The sequence below is a fragment of the Arvicola amphibius genome, chromosome 6, assembly GCF_903992535.2.
Source record: "Arvicola amphibius chromosome 6, mArvAmp1.2, whole genome shotgun sequence".
Classification (NCBI taxonomy): domain Eukaryota; kingdom Metazoa; phylum Chordata; class Mammalia; order Rodentia; family Cricetidae; genus Arvicola; species Arvicola amphibius.
The window spans coordinates 41,119,377-41,140,437 of record NC_052052.2 but is presented as its reverse complement, the minus strand read 5'-3'; the positions used below and the strand labels follow the sequence as shown (position 1 = coordinate 41,140,437).

At 52.2% G+C, this 21,061-nt stretch overlaps 1 protein-coding gene across 2 annotated transcripts in view; it reads left to right on the top strand.

Annotated features, from left to right (window-relative positions):
* The first annotated feature begins 13,846 nt into the window (after positions 1-13,846).
* Positions 13,847-21,061, top strand: part of Ssbp3 (single stranded DNA binding protein 3) — a 141,218-nt gene continuing 134,003 nt past the window's right edge. For both annotated transcript variants that reach the window (XM_038333533.1, XM_038333532.1), the window contains exons 1-4: positions 13,847-14,253; positions 15,221-15,293; positions 15,513-15,574; positions 17,850-17,934. In XM_038333533.1, coding sequence (XP_038189461.1) covers positions 17,927-17,934 — 8 coding nt within the window. In that variant the 5' untranslated portion in view covers positions 13,847-14,253; positions 15,221-15,293; positions 15,513-15,574; positions 17,850-17,926. The remainder of the gene's footprint in view (positions 14,254-15,220; positions 15,294-15,512; positions 15,575-17,849; positions 17,935-21,061) is intronic.

Genomic DNA, 21,061 nt, shown 5'->3' with positions numbered 1-21,061 from the left:
TGGGTTTGTTGTGACAGTCTAATAACATAGTAATTGAATGTCACCTACCGTTTCCTGCTCGTGCATCAGGTCAGGCACTGGACCAAGCAGGTGGTGGCTGTTATCCCACTTAATCAGCTGCAGCCCCAAGAACTTGTGTGGCCACCGCCCTTTTATAGAGTGGAGGCTGGGGTTCATGGACCAATAGCAGGGCAGGAGATAGCAGAATATGAGGCCTCACAAGCTTGGGCTTCTCTGCCGCCAGGTGGGAGCACAGCACTCCTACTGAGACCAGTTTTTGGTGCTCACACAGCTGCATGATGGGGATTATATACGCACAGAGAAACTGAGGCAACCACTTACTGTGACTTGCTTGACCCTTCTGCTCAGTGCTGTACCAAGAGAACGGCGCACAAGCCCACTTTCCAGATGTGGAAACTGAGACTCAGGCAAGGTGAAGGACTGTGTGTCCTCCTTCCTGCCACCTTCTCCCACCACCACTCCCCTAGGGACTGTCTGCATCTGGGATGGACAACCTCTTTCTGTGAACTCCCTTCATCCACCCCTAGCCCAGAGAGGAAGGGAGGCCCCTTGAGAGGCTGTTGGTGACTGGCTCACATCAGAAAAGGTGTAGCTGCTCTCAGCAGCTGTATCTGGGACATGTTCTGGAGCAGGACAGCACTTTGACCTGGGGGTCGGCTTCTTTTTTTTTTTTTTTTTTAAATCTCTCTCTCTCTTTTTTTAATATTTATTTATTATGTATACAATATTCTGTCAGTGTGTATGCCTGCTGGCCAGAAGAGGGCACCAGACCTCATTACAGATGGTTGTGAGCCACCATGTGGTTGCTGGGAATTGAACTCAGGACCTTTGGAAGAGCAGGCAATGCTCTTAACCTCTGAGCCATCTCTCCAGCCCCGGGGGTCGGCTTCTTAGGTGGGGGCATTGGGCTGAGCAAAACTAGATCTTAGAAACCAGGAGCCAGGGGAGGCATCAAAAAGTAGCTCTCTCAGCCGGGCGGTGGTGGCGCACACCTTTAATCCCAGCACTCGGGAGGCAGAGGCAGGCGGATCTCTGTGAGTTCGAGGCCAGCCTGGTCTACAAGAGCTAGTTCCAGGACAGGCTCTAAAAAAGCTGCAGAGAAACCCTGTCTCGAAAAACCAAAAAAAAAAAAAAAAAAAAAAAAAAAAAAGTAGCTCTCTCTCCCTCTCTCTTCTTCTCTCCCTCTCCCTCCCTCCTTCTCTCCCTCTCTCTCTCTCCCTCACCCCCCTCTCTGTCTCTGTCTCTCTCTCTCTCTCTGTGTGTGTGTGTGTGTGTGTGTGAGAGAGAGAGAGAGAGAGAGAGGTGGGGGAGGGAGAGAGAACGGAAGGGGCAAACAGAGAGAGACAGAGCACAGAAGTCAGAGGTAAAGGAGTAAGGGGAGGGAGGGAAGCCCTTTCTAAGATACAACAGCAGATGAGGGCTGTGCGGTGGCTCAGCAGGTAAAAGTGGGTAAAGGTCCTGCTGACAAACTCGATGACCTGAGTCCAGTCTCCGTGACCCACAGGATGGAAAGAGAAACCAAGTCCCATGACTTGTTTGCAAGCCTGCACATGCATGCTGTGGTGCTTGCATGCCTACACACACACACACACACACACACACACTCAAGCCCGCACATGCATGCTGTGGTGCCTGCATGCCTACACACACACACACACACACACACACACACAGTGTAAAAACACCAAAAACAAACAGGTGGTGAGGTTAAGAGGGAAGACAGGAGAGCAGGGAGGGAGGGGAAAGAGGGTAGCACAACCATTCCGTGTCGTCCTCCCCCCCCCCGCCCCCCCCCCCCCCGCCGCTCAGTCCTACCCTCCCCACCAGCACTGTTCATTCTCTCCCAGGTCAAGTACTACTGCAGGAACGAGGTAAAATCTCCGGCCTTGTAGGTGACTAAAGAGGTCTTAAGACAGGTAAAAACCCAGCGAGGAGTCCACTGAAAGAGACAGAGGGACAGCAAGACAGAACGGGAGGCAGGGACAGAGGAGGAAACAGAAATGAAGAGTAGTGGGGGGGGGTCGTAGTAGCAGAGAGCCGAGGGAGGGCCAGGTCTGCTGGGCTTCCCCTGAAGAAATCCTTTTTGTAAGCCTCCCTGTGCCACCAGGCTGGCAAAAGGGGACTTGGCCTGCTCATTCCCCCACTCTCATGTGCTTCAGGATTTAATGACCAGGAAACAGGTCATGGGTTCCACGGCCTCAGCTCTATAAAGAGAAGCCTTGGAGGCTGGAAGCTGTGCCCTGAGCTGGCAGGCTCCTGAGACACTAACCAGACATCTGCTGGCTTCAGGCGCTGTCAGCTCAGAGGTAAAGTAAGGCCCAAGCTGACTGGTGAGATGGTGGCTTGGACATTCTGGGTGGGGTTGGCCCCAGAGATAGGTTGTAGTGTTGTGGGAAGCCAGGGGGACGTGGCCTTGATGGAGCCCTGACAACCCTGTTGTGGACGGCACAGGAGAGTAAGTTTGGAAGAGACCTATGTTTGAAAGCTGGGACTTTGACAATTGCCGCTGTCTGTTTCCGTGGAAACGGGAGTCAGAAGCAGAGAAGGAACCTGTGAGCTCTGCTCTAGGTGCCCCAGATAGTGAGGGGAGAGGAAGGACTCCTCAGCGGTGGTCTCTGGACCTCCTCTACTGTGCGATGAGGCCGGAAAGCTGGAGCTACCTAGGAAATGTCCGCTCCTCCTTCAAGCCACAGCTGTGAGCCTGCCTACTGGGGACTCTGAAGCAGGAACAGCTCCAAGCAGAGGCTGAGGCCACTTGGCTGTGTAGGCTCCTCCTCCTCAACCCCCCCAATCTTTAAAATGTTTCTGTTGCATGTGAGTGTGTATATGTGGGTGGTTTCTGCATGCCGCTGCACAGTGTGGCGGTCAGAGGACAGCTAGAGCAGACGGTGTGTCTTGCCACCATATGGGTCCTGGAGACGGAACTCAGGTCACCAGGTTTGGTCGCGGGCACCTCTACCTGCTTAGCCATCTCACTGGCCCTTGGTTTTTGCCTTTTGAGACAGGGTCATTGCAACCAGTCACTCTGGCCTCCAGTTCTTTAGGTCGCTGAGGATGACCTTGAACTTCTCACGTTCCAGCCTCTACCTCCCCTGTGCTGCTGGTATTACAGGCATACATCACTACTCCAGGAGAGTTTTCTGCAGACTAGGCAAGCCCTCTCCTCGAGCCCTCTCCTTCCCCACTTCTTAGAGACTCCATGTGGCACTGTCCTCTGCCTTTTGCCCCACCAGCCTTTATATGGGCACCTGCCAATCACCGTCTACACAGCTCTAGCCTCTGTTGTCTTCAGCCTAAAACAGCCAACCCTTGCTCCTGGGATAATGGGGTGTCCTTTGTCACCTCACAGGCAGACTTCTCACCAGAGGTTTCTTGTTGCCATTCTCTCTCCTTCTCCTCAACTGTCTGGATCTAGTTTCTGCTGCCATCGCTCCCCCAAAACTGCTGTCAGCAGGCTGACCTTACCCTTCACAGAGCTCTTTCCCAAGCTGTTTGGGCCACTTCCTCCTGGAGTGCTGTTCTCCTTGTGGTCAACCTCTCTGAACAGCCCTTCTTGGTCCCCCACCGGCTGCTCTTTCATTGTTGGTGCTTCTCAGAGCTGCTGTGATCCAGCTTCTCCCTGGGAGGGCCTATCAGCGCCCAACACAGTCCAGGCAAGGTCATACTCCCTGACCCCCAGCCCAACTTAGCATTCCTACACTGTCCACAGGGGCCCGTGTGCTCCATCACTGTCCTGTCACCTTAGATCACATACACTGCTGGAGCTGTCTGCTTCCTCACGGAGGGACCACGGTTCTCTTATTTACACATCTGTCCCCAGGACCCAGAGCTACCCGTGGCAAGAAACGGGTGCAAAGAGACAGGCGCCGATGTGGTTTTCAAGCTGAGGGGTGTGGGCTCTATCCTGTAAGAGATAGAAAGCCATTGACAACAGGACAGGAACAGGACAGGGTCTCAGATCTGTGCTTGGAGTGTGTGTCTCTTCTGACAAGGGAGGAGGCAGAGACGCTGCAGAGATGTGGCAGCATGCTGCATGCAGCATGCAAGCAAGTCAGGGGGGCCTGTGCAGAACCAGGACTGGACTGCTGCGGAAAGAGGCGAATGGCGGAGGGTGACCCGGATGAAGAATGCTTAGTAGGTCCAGTTGATCAGCTTGGCACTGCCTAGGGTCAGGGCGAGGCATTCGGTCTCCAGCTTGCTGGCCTGGTGGCTGGGGAGAGGCTGGCGCTCAGTATTAAGATGGAGATGAGCTACAGGAATTGGATAGGGAGAGCTGCATAGTCCAGTTCTGGCCCAGCTGAACTCGGGGCTCCTGAGTGACATCAGTGGGAAGACCTTGTGTTGAAATGGGTGGTGCTGGTGCTGAGGAGAATGATCAGCACCAGTAGGTGGACCTAGGGGTGGGTCCTGTAGAGGTCAGGGGCACTGCGAGCAAGGACAGAACCAGGAAAGGGCTAGCTTTGATGGATTATGCTACCAATATATATGTGTATGTATACACACACACACACACACACACACACACACACACACACACACACACGGTTTGTTTGTTTGTTTTTTCCCGAGACAGGATTTCTCTGTGTAAAAGCCCTGGTTGTCCAGAGTGTTGGGATAAAAGGCATGCACCACTACTGCCTGGCATTTATATGGTCTTAATCTTAGTCTGGGCTGGATTCTCTGTTACCTTCATGACCTTGTATTTGGGATCCTCATGTTTCAGCTTCCTGGGTGCCAGGATCAGAGCCATGTGACACCATACTGTTTGGAATTCTACGAATCTACCCGCTTCTGACAATTGATTTTGGAATTGGCACATGATGTTGGCACAGAACAAGGAGCAGGCACCTGGGTGGGCTCAGCCTCTAGTGCTGTTCTTATGAAAGGGACATGCCAGGCACCCCTTGAGCAGGGACACTTGTGGGGTTCACTGACGTTGCACCCTGAAGTCAAGCTGCATGGCTGGTGGCAGACCAGCAAGTGAGAAATAAATGGCTTTTATGATAAGCCACTAAAATGTGGGGACTGTTGTCTAACACTGTATCCTCAATGGCCTGACTATTAACATTTTAAGTGGAGACTGAAGAAAAAGAATCTTTTAAGGTAACAGGAAGAACAGAGAGAGGGGAGAGGGGAAAACCAGGAGAGGTGGGGCTTGGCATTAGGAAAAAAGGCTGGGCCCATAGTGGGGCATGCCTTTTATCCCAGCACTTGGGAGGCAGAGACAGGTGGATCTCTGTTCCAGGCCAGCCTGGTCTACACAGTGAGTTCCAGGTTAGCCAGGACTGTTTCACAGAGAAACTCTGTTAAAAAAAAAACAAACAAACAAACCAAACAACAACAACACCCAGAAAAAGCAAAGTGTGGTGTCTGTGTCTGTAATCTCAGCATTCAAAGGGCCAGGCAGTAGCATTGCCCAGTCTGGGCTATTCAGTGAGTTCTGGGTCTATCTGGACTACAGAGTAAAGATAAGAATCTTTAGCTGTGTGGTGTGCTGGGTTCCTTAGCCATTCCCCAGGGCTTGATCTACACTCCAGATATTGGTGACTCTCCAGACCTTTTCCTGGGCTGCAGACCCATCTCCATCCTCCCCCCCCCCTTCCCTGGACCTCTAATGGCTTTTTCAAACTCAACCCACACGGGACTGACCTTGCAGACTGCCCTTAGACTGTTCCCTTACTAGATTCCTTGAACAGCGCTATGGGCACCCACACCAGAGGCCAGGGAGTCCTCCATGTTCCTTCCCCAGGTGGTGGGCTCAGGAAGTGCTTTACCCATAAGCATCCTTTGCCCTAGCCCCAGGACCTCTTGGAGCCTGGTCCCTGGCTCCTTCCCAGCCCAGAGCATCCTTTCCTGGCTAAATCACCAGGGCTTCAGCAGGACAGAACCAAACTTCTTAGGATGACACCAAGGGCCTACACACCGATAGCTGCACGTGCACTAACTCAGGGAGCCCTCTCTGTCCCACCCACTCCCTGGCTAGTTCAAGTATAATCTGGATCTTACATTTTAGGTCGCCCCTTTGATGCCTCACCATGTCCCTAGCAAACAACTCTTGTGCCCTTTGCCTGAGTGAGAAAGCTCAGTTTCCTTGCATTGAAAAAAAAATGTGGTAAAATACACGTACCATGAAAGGAATTTAATTACTTTAATGACACGGCTGGGTGGCCCTGAGTCCATTCACACTGTCGAGTACCTGTCACCATGCCCATGTCCAGAGTTGGGACTGGATCTACTGCACAACCACCAAGTCCCTCTTCCTGCACCAGTCCCGAGTGTGACGTCTAACATGCGTGGACTCATTCAGTGTTTCTTCTTTAGCATTCTATGTTACTTAACCTGCCTCTAAGTCACCCATGTTGAAGCATAAATAAGAATTTCCTTTTATTTATTTATTTAGTGACAGGGTCTGTATCCTAGACTCCTAAACTGGCCTTGAATTTGCTAAGTAGCTGGGGATGACTATATTCTTGCTTCCTCCCACCTCCCAAGTGTTGGGATTATAGGTAGTTACCACTATAACCACCTCTTTTTGATTTTTTTTTTTTGTTTTTTTGAGACAGCGTTTCTATGTAGCTTTGGAGCCTGTCCTGGAACTAGCTCTTGTAGACCAGGATGGCCTCAGACTCACAGAGATCCGCCTGCCTCTGCCTTCCAAGTGCTGGGATTAAAGGCGTGTGCTATCATGCCGGTCTTCTTTTTGAAGGTTTTTTTTTTTTTTTTCTTTTTCTTTTGGAGACAGGGTTCCCTATGTAGCCCATGTTCTTCCTGGCTCAGCCTTTTGATTATAGGGGTATGTTGCCACGCCCCTTCAAAATCTCCTTTTTTTTTTCTCCTCTTCCTCTACAACTCTTCCTCCATCTTCCTCCTTTATAAGGCTGAGTACTACTACTCCATGACGCGTGTCTCACATTTTGTCTATCCATTTGTCAGTGGATAGTTGGCCCTCGGGACAGTGCTGCCATGGACACGGATGGAGGACATTTGGACCCCTGCCTTTAGTACTCAGAAACAGAACCGACGGTTCTCAAGGTGACTCTCCACAATTCTTTATTTGTGCCCTACAGCACCAACAGTGCAGAAGGATGCTTCTGTCTCCACATTCTCCATATTCCTCACTTCCTGTTTCCCCTGGGTGGCCTTGCTTTTTGGTAACAGCCACACTATTATGGGTATGACTCTAGTCTTTGCTCAGCTGTGTGCTCCCTGCAGTCCCTCCTGAGCCAATTCTTGTCTTCTGTAGTGGGCATTCTCTGACACCATAGCAAGAGGACGTCTAGAATCTGTGGATTCTGCTGCTGCCATCTGGACCAGCTATCAGTAATTCTCCATGGCGGAGTTCTTCCCTGCTGCAGACTCCCCTCTGGATCCTGAAGCATCTCACTCCCCCCCACCACTTTCTTCTCCTACTTCCTTCCTCTAGAACACAGAGTTAAGGTCACCTCCTCGGAGAAGCCCTCATTCTGCGCCCAGCCCTCCTCCACCCAATCGGCCTGCTGTTCTTCACTTTTGTGGGGTTGGTTGTCTACTCTCTTCTCATTGTTCCTAGCACTTGGCACAGTTTGTAAGGACTTAAGTACCTATATGCCTGCTGAATTAACCTTGTCTTCTCTGCAGGGCTCTTAGCTCCATGCAGACAGGAGCTTGAGACATCCTCTTGGAACTGCTCAGTGCCCTGCCAACACTAGGTGATCAGAATACCCTTGCTAAATGGAATCGCTCAACTTTAAGATAAAGCCTTCTCCCCACCTCCCAGTGCTCACACCTTAATGAGGGAAGTAGGTGAGAAAATAAATAAATAAACACCTACTCTGGCAGGTGGTGGTGGTTGCTACGGAGACCTGATCAGACCAGGAGTCTCTTTAGGTTCCTTAGTGAGGGGTTGGAGCTGCTGACCTGGGGGAAGTGAGGGACTGGAACCTGGGTAAAAAAGTGTTCCCAAGAGGAGACAGCACAAACAAAGGTACTTCAGAGAATGAACGCACTTGGCTTGTGATTCAGGACATGAGGAACACACTAGCCAGATGAGGGCACAGCTTCTAGGAGGCTGGAAGTGGGAAGGGAGGTTCCACAGAAGGGCTGGTGGAAGGAGGAGCCACCACAGTCAGTGGCAGCTTTCTCTCCCAGTCATCTGGACAGGTCCCGACCTTTACTTTCTGATGCTCTCCTGGTCTCTGAGCACATAGTAGGTGCTTTCTAGCTCAAACTAGACCTATCCTATACATTTCCGACAACGTGTTTTTATTACAACACTGACTTAGACTTATGATGCGTGCCTACCGAAAGACACTCCAAAGCACATTTAACTTTCAACTTTTTTTTTCTTTTTTTTTGTTTTTCGAGACAGGGTTTCTCTGTAGCTTTGGAGCCTGTACTAGAACTAGCTCTTGTAGACCAAGCTGGCCTCAAACTCACAGAGATCAGCCTGTCTCTCCCTCCCGAGTGCTGAGATTAAAGGTGTCAGCCACCACCACCCCTCTTGACTTTAAACTTTAATTCATTTTTTTCCTTCTTCTTTAGTGATACCTGTTTGCTGACATCCTGCCTCTGCTGGGATTCAAGGCATTTGCTACCTCTGCCAGGCCTGGAATAATTTTTTTTCTCATTTTTTTTATTAAAAATTTCCATCTCCTCCCCTCCTCCTCCCCCTTCCCTCCCCTCCCTTCCACGCATACCCCCACTCCGCCCCTCTCCAAGACAAAGAACCATCAGGGTTCCCTTCACTATGTTAAGTTCAAGGTCCTCCCAGCTCCCCCTAAGTCCAGGAAGGTGAGCAACCAAACTGACAAGGCTCACAGTGAGCCCGTCCATGTTGTAGAGTTCATGCTCATTGCTGTTGTCCTTGGTTTCTCAGTCCTCCTCCAACATCAGCCACATTCAGAGAGTCCGGTTTGGTCCCCTGTTCCATCAGTCCCATTCCAACTGGACTTGGTGGTCTCCCGTTAGATCTGTCCTACCGTCTCAATGGGTAAACGCACTCCTCACGGTCCTGACTTCCTTGCTCATGATCTCCCTCCTTTTGCTCCTCATCAGGACCTTGGTGGAATAATTTTTTTTTTATTTTGTTTTTTTTTTTTTTTTTAACAGGGTTTTATGTAGCTCAGTGGGCCTGAAATTCATTATATAGCGAAGGTTAGCTTTGAACTCCTGAACCTTCCTGCCTTTACTTCCCAGAATGCTGGAATTACAGGTGTGTACTACACTGTGTAGCTAGTGATCACTTTTTAAAAACAGTTTCTTCTTCTTTTTTTTTTCTTTTGCTGGGCAGTGGTGGTGCACAACTTTAATCCCAGCACTTGGGAGGCAGATACAGGTGGATTTCTATGAGTTAAGGCTAGCCTGGTCTACAGAGTAAGTTCCAGGACAGTCAGGGGTATACAGAGAAACCCCATCTTGAAAAACTAGTTATCTAAGTATCTATCTATCTTATCTGTCTGTCTGTCTGTCTGCCTGTCTGTGCGTGCCAGCCCTCTACAACCACAGCAAGAACTCTTAACTGTGAAGACATCTCTCTAGCCCCAATAATCATCTTTCTTTTCAGTTTGCAGAAACTTTCCCCAATCCTGACCTCTTCTGGGTCCCCAACAGGTGTCTCAAAGGGCTGCTTTGCTCCCTACCTGTAGGACTGTGGGCTCAGACAATGCTCAGATAGGCTGGAATGTGATTATCTCTTCCTTCCGTCTGTCCTTGCCTTTGACACAGACAGGAATACCTTCGCGGCTCTGCACTGGCTATCTCTTGCCCAAGCCTGCCAGCAAAGCACTGAAGTAGGACCTGGAAACCCTGTCTTTGGGTGCTGGAATTTACACTCTGCCCAGAGAGTCCTGATGTCCTTGGGGGAAATTGCTGCCCAAACCAGAGTTGACTAGGGGCTGGCCAAGGCTTCCTGCAGAGCTGGTGATTTTGAGGGAAGAATCTCCACAGGGTTCCCTGGATTGTGCTGGGTTGGGGGCAAGAGGAGGGAAGGGCTGGATGATGAGTTTCTGTCCCAACAGGCTCAGCGTGGACCAGAGGGCCCTAGCCTCCAGCAGCTGCGAGGAACACCACCACACCACCGGCAGAGCCAAGAAACAGCCAGAGGAAACCAGATACCCTGGCGTTCTTGGCAAGCGTTGCTTCCTTGGTTGAGCCCAGTGGCTTCAAGGCCCTCTCTTTCAACGGCCACCTTCTGAAGGCCTGGCCCTCTCCGATCTGCACCAGTTTGTGAGAGAGGAAGAAGTGGCCCTAGTTCTCTGTCTGTCCTAATCCTCCCAACAGCCTGGCTGAATGTGGCAGTCCCTAGTGGAATGACAAGCTCCCTGACCCCGAGGAATGGAGTCTTGTTTCCATGGGTGGTAGTGGTGGGGTCTACAGGGTAAGAATGGTGTAGCCCGGCCCATGGCACTCAGTCCTGGTCAACTGGAGGCGTTTATACCTTACTGCAGCTTGGGAGCTCAAGCCTGGGGTGGGGGGGGGGGGGGGCCCGGCAGCACAGGAAGTCCCTCGGTAGGGGGTGCGACCATCCCGCTGGAGTAAGGAAGTAGTGCGTTACAGGAAAAGGCTCTGGGCAGAGGATTTTACAACAGTGGATGCTCCACAGGATAAACGGTTTTGTTTAGGCTTGGGTAGTGACTCTGTGCCTGGGGTAGAGTTTGGTACATAGTAGGTGTTTAATAAACAGATTCTGAAACAAAGGGGCTGGGAAGGAGAAGTTGAACCTAGGGTGGATGTGTGGTTCGTCATTCTGGGATCTGACAGTATAGTAGACTTCCAGGTGGCAGAAGTGGTGGTGGGTGGGGCTTAGCAGAGGGAGTGGACTGATCTAATCCTATTGTGGGTGGTGTCACTTTCTTATCGCTTCACCCAGCCAGAAGCTACTTCAGGCCCGGAGTGTTTTTTTTTTTTTTTTTCCTACTTCTGGTCCCCTGGTGTCCTGGCCTGTTAGAATACACACAGGTATGGAACCTGTGTTGGGTTCAGGAGATACACTGATGATTCAGACTTAGGTCTTAACTTTCTGTCTGGTGGGGAGACAGACAGTAAACAAGTGTCTTACACAATGGGCACGGTAGGTGCAGGGCTACTGTGCAGGTTCAATTGAGCAAATGAGACACAAGCCAACAGGATCGGGAACAGGGATGTTTGGAAGGAGGTATCTGTGGAGGGAGTGTCTTTGAAGAACGGTTGACAGAAGGGGCCTGGGGTAGGAGGCATTCCAGAGAGAGGTGTCAACCCAAAAATGTGCTCCGAGGGAAGTAGGGGGACTCAGTGGGGAGAGATAAGTTGTGGGCAGAAAGGCCACCTATGGGTGTTTGGGCTTGCTTCTGACCTTACTAGATTCTGGATAGCTGCCAGATGCAGCATGCTAGCCGGGGCTACAGAAAGGTTCGGTTATGTGGACTCCCCCTTTCTCTCGACAGCCAAGGGCTAAGACACCTCCCTCTGATCTCTCTGCTGAGGTCCTCCCACTAGCTCCTTTTGCTCCACCAAAACCTACCAACCCACTTGGAGCCTCACACTGTCAAGCCTCCACAAAGGGCAGACCACAGGGACTCCGAACAAACACCACCCCCCTCTTCCTCTAACACACGTCCAGGAAGGAGGGGCCAGACCTTTTGAGAGAGAGAGAGAGAGAGAGAGAGAGAGAGAGAGAGAGAGAGAGAGAGAGAGAGAGAGAGAGAGGGCAAGAAAAATTCTAGCCTGGTGGAACATCAGACTATCAAAAGAGATTAAAAGACCCCCCCCAATAAAAACCCCTTGCCAGCTGACAGGCGAGGAAGTGCATGTGTAAGTGGCTCTGAGGCGCCAGAGTCCTGGGGCAGCAAAGGCATGGCCAACTCGAGAGTGCCTGACTGTGGGTCCCCGAAGGGCAGCGCCTTCCCTCCCCCAAGACCCAACGGGTCCTCGTAATCTGCCGGCCCTGCAGACACCAGTGAGTCAGGCATCTTGTGAGTCAGTGTGTTGACAAGCCATCCCTGGCCATTCCTAGCCCATCAAAAATGGAAGGAAGTCCAAAGGAAGGGTATGAACAGACCGATTTAATTAGCGCGGGCTCTAAGGTACCTTAAGTTGGCCCTATTAAATTAAACCGCTGAGGGGAAAAAATAACTGTAATTATTTCCTTTTCTCCCCTACCATTGTATTTCAACTCCCAATCTTTATGCTTCTCCCCTCCTTGACAAAAAACAACCTTTAAACTAGGGGCTGGCACAGACATCCCCAAACTAGGGCTCAGTGTTTCCCTTTTTCTGCCCTTCTTCCGTCTGAGCTCTGGTTCCTAGCAGAGAACAGAGTCCAGAGGGGTCCACGGTGTTAGGCTGTCTTCTAATTTAAGGAGGCTGTTTAAGAGCAGAACATTACCCAAAAACGCACCCCGAGTCTCCTTCCTGAACCAGTGTAGATCCATTTGCTGCGGGGCATTTCTTTTAAAAGCCCCTTTCTCTTTTCTGCAGAGCAAAATAAGCAAACTTTAATGGTAGGGAATTATTGTTTATTTTGTTGAAATCTAGTTCTGAGTTTTCCTACTTGAAACGTGTTTTCCCCAGGACACTGACCTATCCTTTAATTGTTTGGTGCGAGGCATGTTAGGGGGAGGGGCGTTACTTGTTTATTGGAACAGCGCAGTTAAAAAAAAAAAATCAACCTAGGCTAACAGTTTCAAGGCTCCCCTAAAGATGTATCCAAACAGGCAGCCAATCAGCGCTTACACAGCTTTTTCTGCTTGACTCTTTTAAAGAGACAGTGCCGACAGTATTTTATCACATTTAAAGAGAACCGCGCTCTAAAAACAGTATGAAATGGGGGAACCATCCCTTATTTCACCAGTTTCTGATCTGGAGTTTCCAGTGAGGGTACAGTGCTAGTTTTTGGGATCCTCGAGTGGACAGAAAGGAGTCGGGAGCAAAAAGCTTGGTCACTCTGCCAACCCCCCATTTCCCATTGTACACCTGGGTCATTGACAATGGAAGCTTCCCCTCCCCCCACGCCCGACTCTAGTCCCCCTCACTCCCCAATTTAGCTCCATTTATTTGAAGTTTGTGATTTCTGCGGCGCGCATTCTGAGTCGCGAGGCGTCCAGGTGACGTCCCTCACCCAAACGGAACCCGTTCCCGTGGAGAAGGCGAGGGGCTAACTTGCCATGGCTGGCAGATCTCAGAAATTTGGGAGAAATCCCTCTTCCTCCTTCTAGTCTAAGACCCTTTTTCTCTCTCGAGGTTTGCCCGGAGCACGCCAAGGGCCATTTTCGCGCGGCTCCACTTTGGGGTTTCCCAAAGTATTTTAACGATCTAGTAAAGAAGCAGCCGCGCGCTTTGGCGCCAGCCAGCTTCGGCCGCCCAGCTCCGCGTGCAGACCTGGCCCGGGCTCGGGGAGCCGGGCTGGACGCAGGCAGCCCAGGGTGGGGCGGGGAGCTGGGCCGGCCGGGGTCCTGGCCCACGGAGGGCGAGATCAGCACGGGGAGGGCGGGGGCGCAGGGGACCAGGCCAACGCGGAAAGGGGCGCGCCGGGCCAGCCGGGGTCCGCGCCTCCCTCCGCGGCTAGTGCCGCAGCGCCCAGTCCCTGTGGCGCTGGCCGGGTGCTCCGGTCCAGGCCTGAGCCCCTCACGCCGCCGCCCCACCCCAGCGCCAGGGCTCGCCCTCCGCTCCCCCGGCCGGCACACGAGCGGGCAGCGGCTCACGGAGGAGGCGCAGCGGGACTGGCGCGGCCGCGCTGACAGGCGTCCCTCCCGGCCTCCGGGCCCGCCCCCGCGCGCCGATTGGCCGCCGCGGCCGTCCGTCGCGGGGCGTGGACGCCCGCCGCTCTCCTGCCGGGGCAGCCACGTTCGGTTGAGCTCCAAGTAGACCAGCGGCGGCCGCGGCAGAGGCAGCGGTGCTGAAGGCGCAGAGGGCGGCGCAGGCGGAGCCGGGCGGCGGGCGCGCGGGCCACGAGCAAGCGAGCAAGCGAGCTGCAGGCTTCGGGCGGGCGGCGGCACAGCTCAGGCCGAGCCGGCGCGGGAGGAGTTCCAAGGCGATGGGGCCGCGGCCGGGGCTGACGCTTTGACAGCTGGAAAGAGCGCGGAGCCAGCGCCGGGGAGGGAGGGAGCGCGGCGAGCGGAGCGCGAGCGAGCGGGCGATCGCCGGGAGGGGGCCGGGAGCAGGGCAGCTCGGGAGACCGGACGGTAGCGGCGGCGGCGGGCTCGGCGCCCTCTTCTCTGCAAGCCATGTTTGCCAAAGGCAAAGGCTCGGCGGTGCCCTCGGACGGGCAGGCTCGGGAAAAGTAAGCCTCTCGCGAGTGGGGCCGCGCCGCGGGCGGCGGGAGGCAGGTGGGCGCGGGGGTCGCGCTGCCTTGGGCCCCCGGTCTCTGCCCCGCGGCGGCTGCGGCGGCGGCGGCGTGGAGAGCCCATTGTTGGGCGCCGGCAGAGGCTGGGGCACCCTGAAGGGGCGGCAGGGCAGCGGAGGGCGAGGGGAGTTGGTAGGCGCGCGGCGGAGCGAGCGCGGGGGCCCGCGGCGAGGGTGGGCGAGGTCCCACTATTAGCCGGTGCACTGGGTCGGCTGGGCGCGGGGGCCACACTTTGCCCCCCGAGTGCGGGCAGGGGGCGCGTGGCTTTCCGCAGCCCCGAAGGCTCCTTTTGTCCGCCCGCGGCGTGAGGAGTGCGTGCCGGGGGCTTTGTTCGCCCAGGAGCGCTCTCCCTTCCCAGCCAGCGGCCTTGCCGCCTGCCCGGTGCGCTCCGGGACGCGGGGCTGGGCTGGGCAGGCGGCGCCGGCCTGGCCCCAGGCTTGGGGGACAGTTGTTTGGGGGGGAGACGGTGAGGGCGGCGCTTTGCTGCCCTCTCCAGAGCGCGCCAAGTACCCGGGCTGAGGCTGAATCTCCCCGGACCCCGAAGCTGAGCTACGGCAGCGAGCTGAAGTGGGCTGGGAAAAGGAGAGTGGCTCAGGGCTCTTGTGGCTTTCGAGTTTGCGAGACCTATGTGTGTTTGGTCCCAGTGCCACTTGGAAGTTCAAGTTTGGGAACCGTTTTCCAGCTCCCGCGGCTTTGGGCAGTTTGTCTGTGGTACCCACCCACTAGCTGTTCTGACCCGGGTCCTGTCTGGGGTGATAGGTACTTTTCTCTTGTCATGGCCACAATGGGATGGCACGGAGCGGGCTCAGAGTCCGACTGGCAAGGTCCAGAACGAGCCTCAGTGTGATCTGACCCTTTCCTCTCTCTCTTTCTCTCTCCCTCTCTGCCCCTGCTCACTTTTCAGGTTAGCTTTATACGTCTACGAATATTTACTGCACGTAGGAGCACAGAAATCTGCACAGACCTTCTTATCAGAGGTGAGTGGGACTCCTCAGCATCCAGTTTCTTGACACCCCCTCCTCCCCACTATTCTTAGAGCCTTTGTTTTCAGGAGCAGCCACTGTGGCCACCATTTTGAATTTTTATCACCTTTTGGCATTTATTGTTAGTTGGTCTTCACAGCCTTTTGGCTGGGGAAGGCCCTGCCGCCCCCTCCTTTCTGCCCCTCTAAGCTGCCTCTGCCCCCTCTTTTCTAGATTCGATGGGAAAAAAACATCACACTGGGAGAACCTCCTGGGTTTCTGCACTCGTGGTGGTGGTAAGTTTGTGTGATAGTTTTGTGTGTGTTTTGTTCTGTGGCCCGAGTCCTAGTGAACAAAGACGGGGCCCGGGGCAGACCTTTCTACCCTCAGCTTCTGCTTTCCACGGAGCAGGGCACCTCTGGGTGCTCTGATCAGCTTTGGTGAGGAAGCATGGGCAGAAGAGGCTGCAGCCTGAAGTTTTTGCCGGTGTTTCTCTGCCTGTCGGGAGCTGACTAAATTTTGCTGTGCTGGGGTAGAACCTGTGCTGCTTTTCCATCTCACTCCGGGGCACTAGGCAGGGGGCTTGGAAAGAGTTAGAAGGGTTTTTGTCAATCCTGCATGCTGCTTTAATTAGAGGAGTGGGGGCAGGGCGGGGGGCAGGGGACACCAGGTCTGTTCTGCAACTGGCCTGTCCCTTAGGACAAACCTTGAGAGACATCCACTGGGCCTTTTCCAGGGACCCTGAGAAAAGCAAGAAGGCCTGCACTTCCTGTAGAGACACTGATTCAGACTGACTGGACCTTCCTTTCCTCTGGCTTCCCCACCCCCCAGCATCCCTGCAACCACAAAGCCTTATTTTACCGAGAACCTTAACCAGCCAGAGGTGGCCTGGCAGGATGCCTGCCGCTTGTTGGGGGCTGGCTCTCCTTATCTGTGACCCTCTCTCCAGGCCCAAGCAGCCTGTGGTCTTTTCTGCAGGCGGGAGGGAAGCTTAGAGTCAAAGCCTAAAGCAAGTTGTCCTGAGTGTGTGACCTGGGTGCTTTGTGGGACCGATCAGTGGAGTCTTTCCTGTCCTGTTGAGAGGGAAAAGGAGCAGGACGGCTTCAGATGGTGTGGTTGAGGCAGACGCAGTGTTGGGATGTTAGCATTTACCTGGCTGCCAGCTCAGGTTACTGTTTCAAGTCTCTTTGAACAGCGGGAGGATGAAGTGTCTGTTCTAACTTGTGCAGAGAAAATGAGTTTTTAATGACTTCTGCCAGCCTCCCAACTGCCTGGTCGGAGGAGGCGGCTGGTGTGGCGCAAGGATTCCACCTGCGGGAGTGGGTGATAGGTTGGCTGTGGCTGGCTTTGGAGGCGAGTGTGTGGATGGCATTGGCAGGTCTCATGGCCCTGGGTCTTGTAGGAACTTGGGCATGGGAGTGAGAGTTATTCTGAAGGTGCTGGGAATTTGGCGACTTGCAAAATTTGGCTGTGTGTGGTGCTCCAGGGGGCAGTTGTGGAGGAGGGAAGTGTGGCCCCAGCCTCCCTCTGCGGCTATGCAAGACCTGGTTCTCCTGTTGCTCCTGGGGTCTGTCCTTGTTCCGGGAATGGAAGGCTTGTTGTGGTGGCTGTGAGCAGTTGTAGTCTGGATTGTTCGAGTTCTCACCCTGTGTGTGCTTTGACTGAACAAATGCTGGCTGTTTTCTGGGCTCAGATTGGATGGGGTGGCTTTGTTACAGGCACACCTTGAGGGTGGTGCTTGCCTGGTGGCAATGGAGCTTGCTGGGATGGAATCGCCAGGACTGCCCTGCAAGTCAGATCAGACCTCAGTTCCAGTGTCCAGTGTGCCCTTCAAGCTGGTTCTGGCTGGGCCTTGGTTCTGGAATAGAGTATTTCTAAGGCCCTGTGTTTGTAGAGCACTCTGTAGTCACTTGTGTTTCTGTTCTTGTGAATATGGAATGTTGGTGTGACCATATAGAATTACGGAGAGTCTGGGGTGCTGTGTGCCACCCCCCCAATTCTGTACTGGAGAGCGCTGTCTGAAGAGGCCCTTGGGCTCAGTGAGAGAGGATAAGATGCTTGGTTGTCACAGCCTCCCTTCCTCTCTGAGTCACAGACAAGTATTCTTCGGTGGGTGGGATTAGGAACCCAAAAGGTTCCCTTCATTACCGGAGTCACCCAGATTTCTGTGCAGATGAATCATAGTTGTGCCCTGACTTTGCCAGCTTAACCTTTTTACAATATACTGTGGCCATTTTGGTTTGGGGTGAAAAGGACACGGATGAGATGGGCAGGCTCCCCTTCCGGGTTCCTGTGTGGACGGACACCCTTGGGTGGGTTGTGCTGACCTTTCCAGACTCTAGTGACTACTAACCACAAGGCCGTGTCACTGAGGTGAGGCGCCCAGTATGGAGGAGCTGCCAGGCGAGGTTGGATCTACTTGTCTTAGGGGCTCAGTTTGTCCAGTGAGTGCTGTAAGGTAGGATGGAGCTTCAGGAGACCTGGTGCTGTACCATCATGTACCCTGTACTTCCCGTTGTGTACACAAGTAATAATTAGTAACCTGATCTTACTTTGTTTTTCTATTTGCAGTGTATTTTGGGACCTTTACTGTGCAGCTCCTGAAAGGAGAGACACTTGTGAACATTCAAGTGAAGCAAAAGCCTTTCATGATTATGTGAGTAACAAATTTTTAATCCCGGCAATAATTACAGGGTTGGATGGCTCTAACTTCTTAGTATCAAAAGCAAGTGCACAGCCAGCTGGCAGTGGTCTTTATTTCCTCCTTGCCTCCCTTCCCCTTCTCCTGCCCACCTCTCTTCCTGCTGCCTGCCTCCCTGTACCTCCCTCCCCGACGTTTGAAGTTGGGGGACAGTATTCATCACTTTGCAGTTCTACCTGGAGGAAGAAATGGTGTTTGAAGGCTCAGAGTCATGTGGGCTTTAGTTGGCAGTTAAGCTGGGAGGGGACTGAGCCTGGTTGGTGTTGGCTTAAGAAAAGTGACCATAACCAACAAGACAGAAAGGAAATGTGAAATTTTTGTTTTGGACTCAAAGGGGTGGCTGAATAACAGTTCTGTGGAACGGACTTTAGCTCTGCTTGTGGCACTGTGTCTCAGAGAGCAGTCTAGAGCAGTCTTTCAGTGTGTTACATATGCACATACAGTGTGGGGAGTGTATGTACACACTGTGGGATGTGTGGTATGTCACACACAGTGTGGGGTGTATATACATACAGTGTGGGGTCTACATCTGCACACAGTGTGGGGTATATATGTCACACACTGGGATTTATGTGTGTACACGGTGCGGGGTACATATGTGCACACTGGTGTATATGTATGCAGTGTGGGATATAAATATATATATATATGTATGAACTCAGTGTGGGGTGTATATGTCAAACATTTTGGGGTTTATGTGTGTATGCAGTATGGGGTGTATATGTACACAGTGTGGGGTATATATATGCACTTAGTGTGGGGTATATATGTGTACACTGGTGTATATGTCACACAGTATGGGGTGTGTACGCACATGGTGTATATGTGCACACGGTATGGGTTCTGCTCAGGTGATGGGTACTATAAAGTGCTAAGTTCACTCACCATCTTTTGCCCAAATACTCTTTTTTAGGTTACATTTATCGGCGTGCATGTGTGTGCACATTTGAGTTGGGTGTATGTGTGACAGGTAGCTTGGGAATGAAGGTCAGAGGACAACTTGTGGGTCTTCATTCTTTGTCCCACCATGTGGGGCCTGGCTTGGGGGCAGGCCCTGTTACTGTCTCACCAATCTTGCCAGCCCACTGGGCAGGGATGGGACAGACAATGTCTTGCGCCGTATTTTAGGTTGGCCTTAGAACTCAGTTTGTAGATTAGTTTGGCCTTGAATTTTCAGCAGTCCTACCTCAGCCTCCCAAGTGCTGAGATTATAGCTACCATGGCTAGCTCAATTTTTTCCTTTGAAAGTAGTTAATTTTACCAGGCCATAGGGTCTTTTGCCCTGGTGTTGATTATCTACTTGGTTAAATTTAAGGTCCATGAAATCATTACAGGGAAGGTATCTGTGATGTTCATTTTCCATGGATATGTGGTTTTTTTTTTTTTTTTTTTTTTTTTTTAAATGCATACTGTCGCAGCCTGGGTTGGAGGGGTCAGACTTTATGGTCTGATGAAATGGGTAGTTAGGATCTGTCAGGTTACGAAGGATGGAGTGAGGAAAAAAAGGTACCCGGATGTCTTCCACCACTTCCAGTTTTTACTTCCAGTAGGCACTGCACATTGAGTGTGTACAGACGTTTGTCACACACACACACGATCCTCACATTCTAGGTATGGGAATGATGAACAGCATCAGGTTCTTTCTTGGTCTGGTTGTTTGCCTCCTTGGGTTGCTAATTTTGAAACTGGTCTGGAAGACCAAATCCCATCTGGGTGAGTTCCATAGATGGTCAGATTCAAAGCCATGGTTATTGTTATGGTGAAAATGGGTCCTGTAACAGGAGTCAGAGACTGAGTTCACCGACATCCTGAGTGGTTAGTGCACTGGGCTTTTGTTGTGAAAGAAAAGCGAATGCCCCTGGAGTCGAGTGCTCAGGAATGTGACGAGTTCATGTGTCCTCTCCAGGGCTGAGAAAGAAGCTGGTGAGTGGTCCTTCTAGCCTGGTCAACTTTTAGCTGTACAGGGAGAGGTGACTGCTTCACTTGTCATGACGTGGTTCTGGGACGATAAGTGGCAATGATGATCGTAGGGCTGAACTTCTGAGCTGGGTCTTGCCCGACGCCGAGTGGTCCAGCAGCCAGTGAACTTGACTATCCCCTTCTACCTTGCAGAAAGTTTGCCTCCCCCGCCCCCCACTAAATAACTGCAAATGGCCAAACCTATTTTGTTAGTCTCTGACTACATTGCAGATGGTTTCATTTTAGGGAAGAAGGCCGGATAGGAGTACCTGTTTCAAAATCCCGTCCCCATGCCAGGAATCAAAGTCAGGGCCCCACATGTACCAGGCAAGTGCTCTGTCACTGAGTTCCACCTTCTAATTCCACAAGCCAGTTTCTGATAGACACTTAGGATTTTTAGTCAGCTTTGGTGCTCTAGCAAGTAGCATTGAGATTTTTTTTCTCCAGCAAGTTGTGGTTTTGCATCTCGAAGCAAGATGGCAGCGGTACTGATGGGTTACGTCAGTTAGCAGCAGTCAGTGACTGTTAGGAATGGCAGTAGAACCCTGCAGATTGCTGAGGTTGGTATGGCATTTAGAAGATGCTGCTAAGGGATGAGGTCATACTAGTTGGGGGCTCACGATTCATTGGGATCAGTCTGATGAGTCTTACGTCCTGAGTTAGGTCACAGGGGAGATGGAGCAGTGTGATTGAATGAAGGTATTGGGAGATGGAGCAGTGTGATTGAATGAAGGTATTTCTTTTTACTTTACTCCTCTCAAGTCGTGGTTTCACTCACTCTGTAGAGCAGGCTGACCTAGAACTCAGAGAGATCTGCCTGCCTCTGCCTCCTGTTAGGATTAAAGGAGTGCATCACCATGCCCTGCTTTATAAGTGGATACTTTGAAGTAATTTAGGATAACATTCAGTTGGAAGGGTGGCAGCAGAGGAATACCTGGTAAATGAAGAAATACCCATTAGTCTGGAGTTGTAACTTGGTGGTAGAGGGCTTGTCTAGCTGTTGTAAGGCCCTATAATTTTCCCCAGCACTGCAAAAAGAAGGAAGAGATACCAAAGGCTTATAGTTGCTTTTCTGTTTATTCTTATTTCTTCATCTAGTTTTTCTATTCTTGTGTCTCTTATT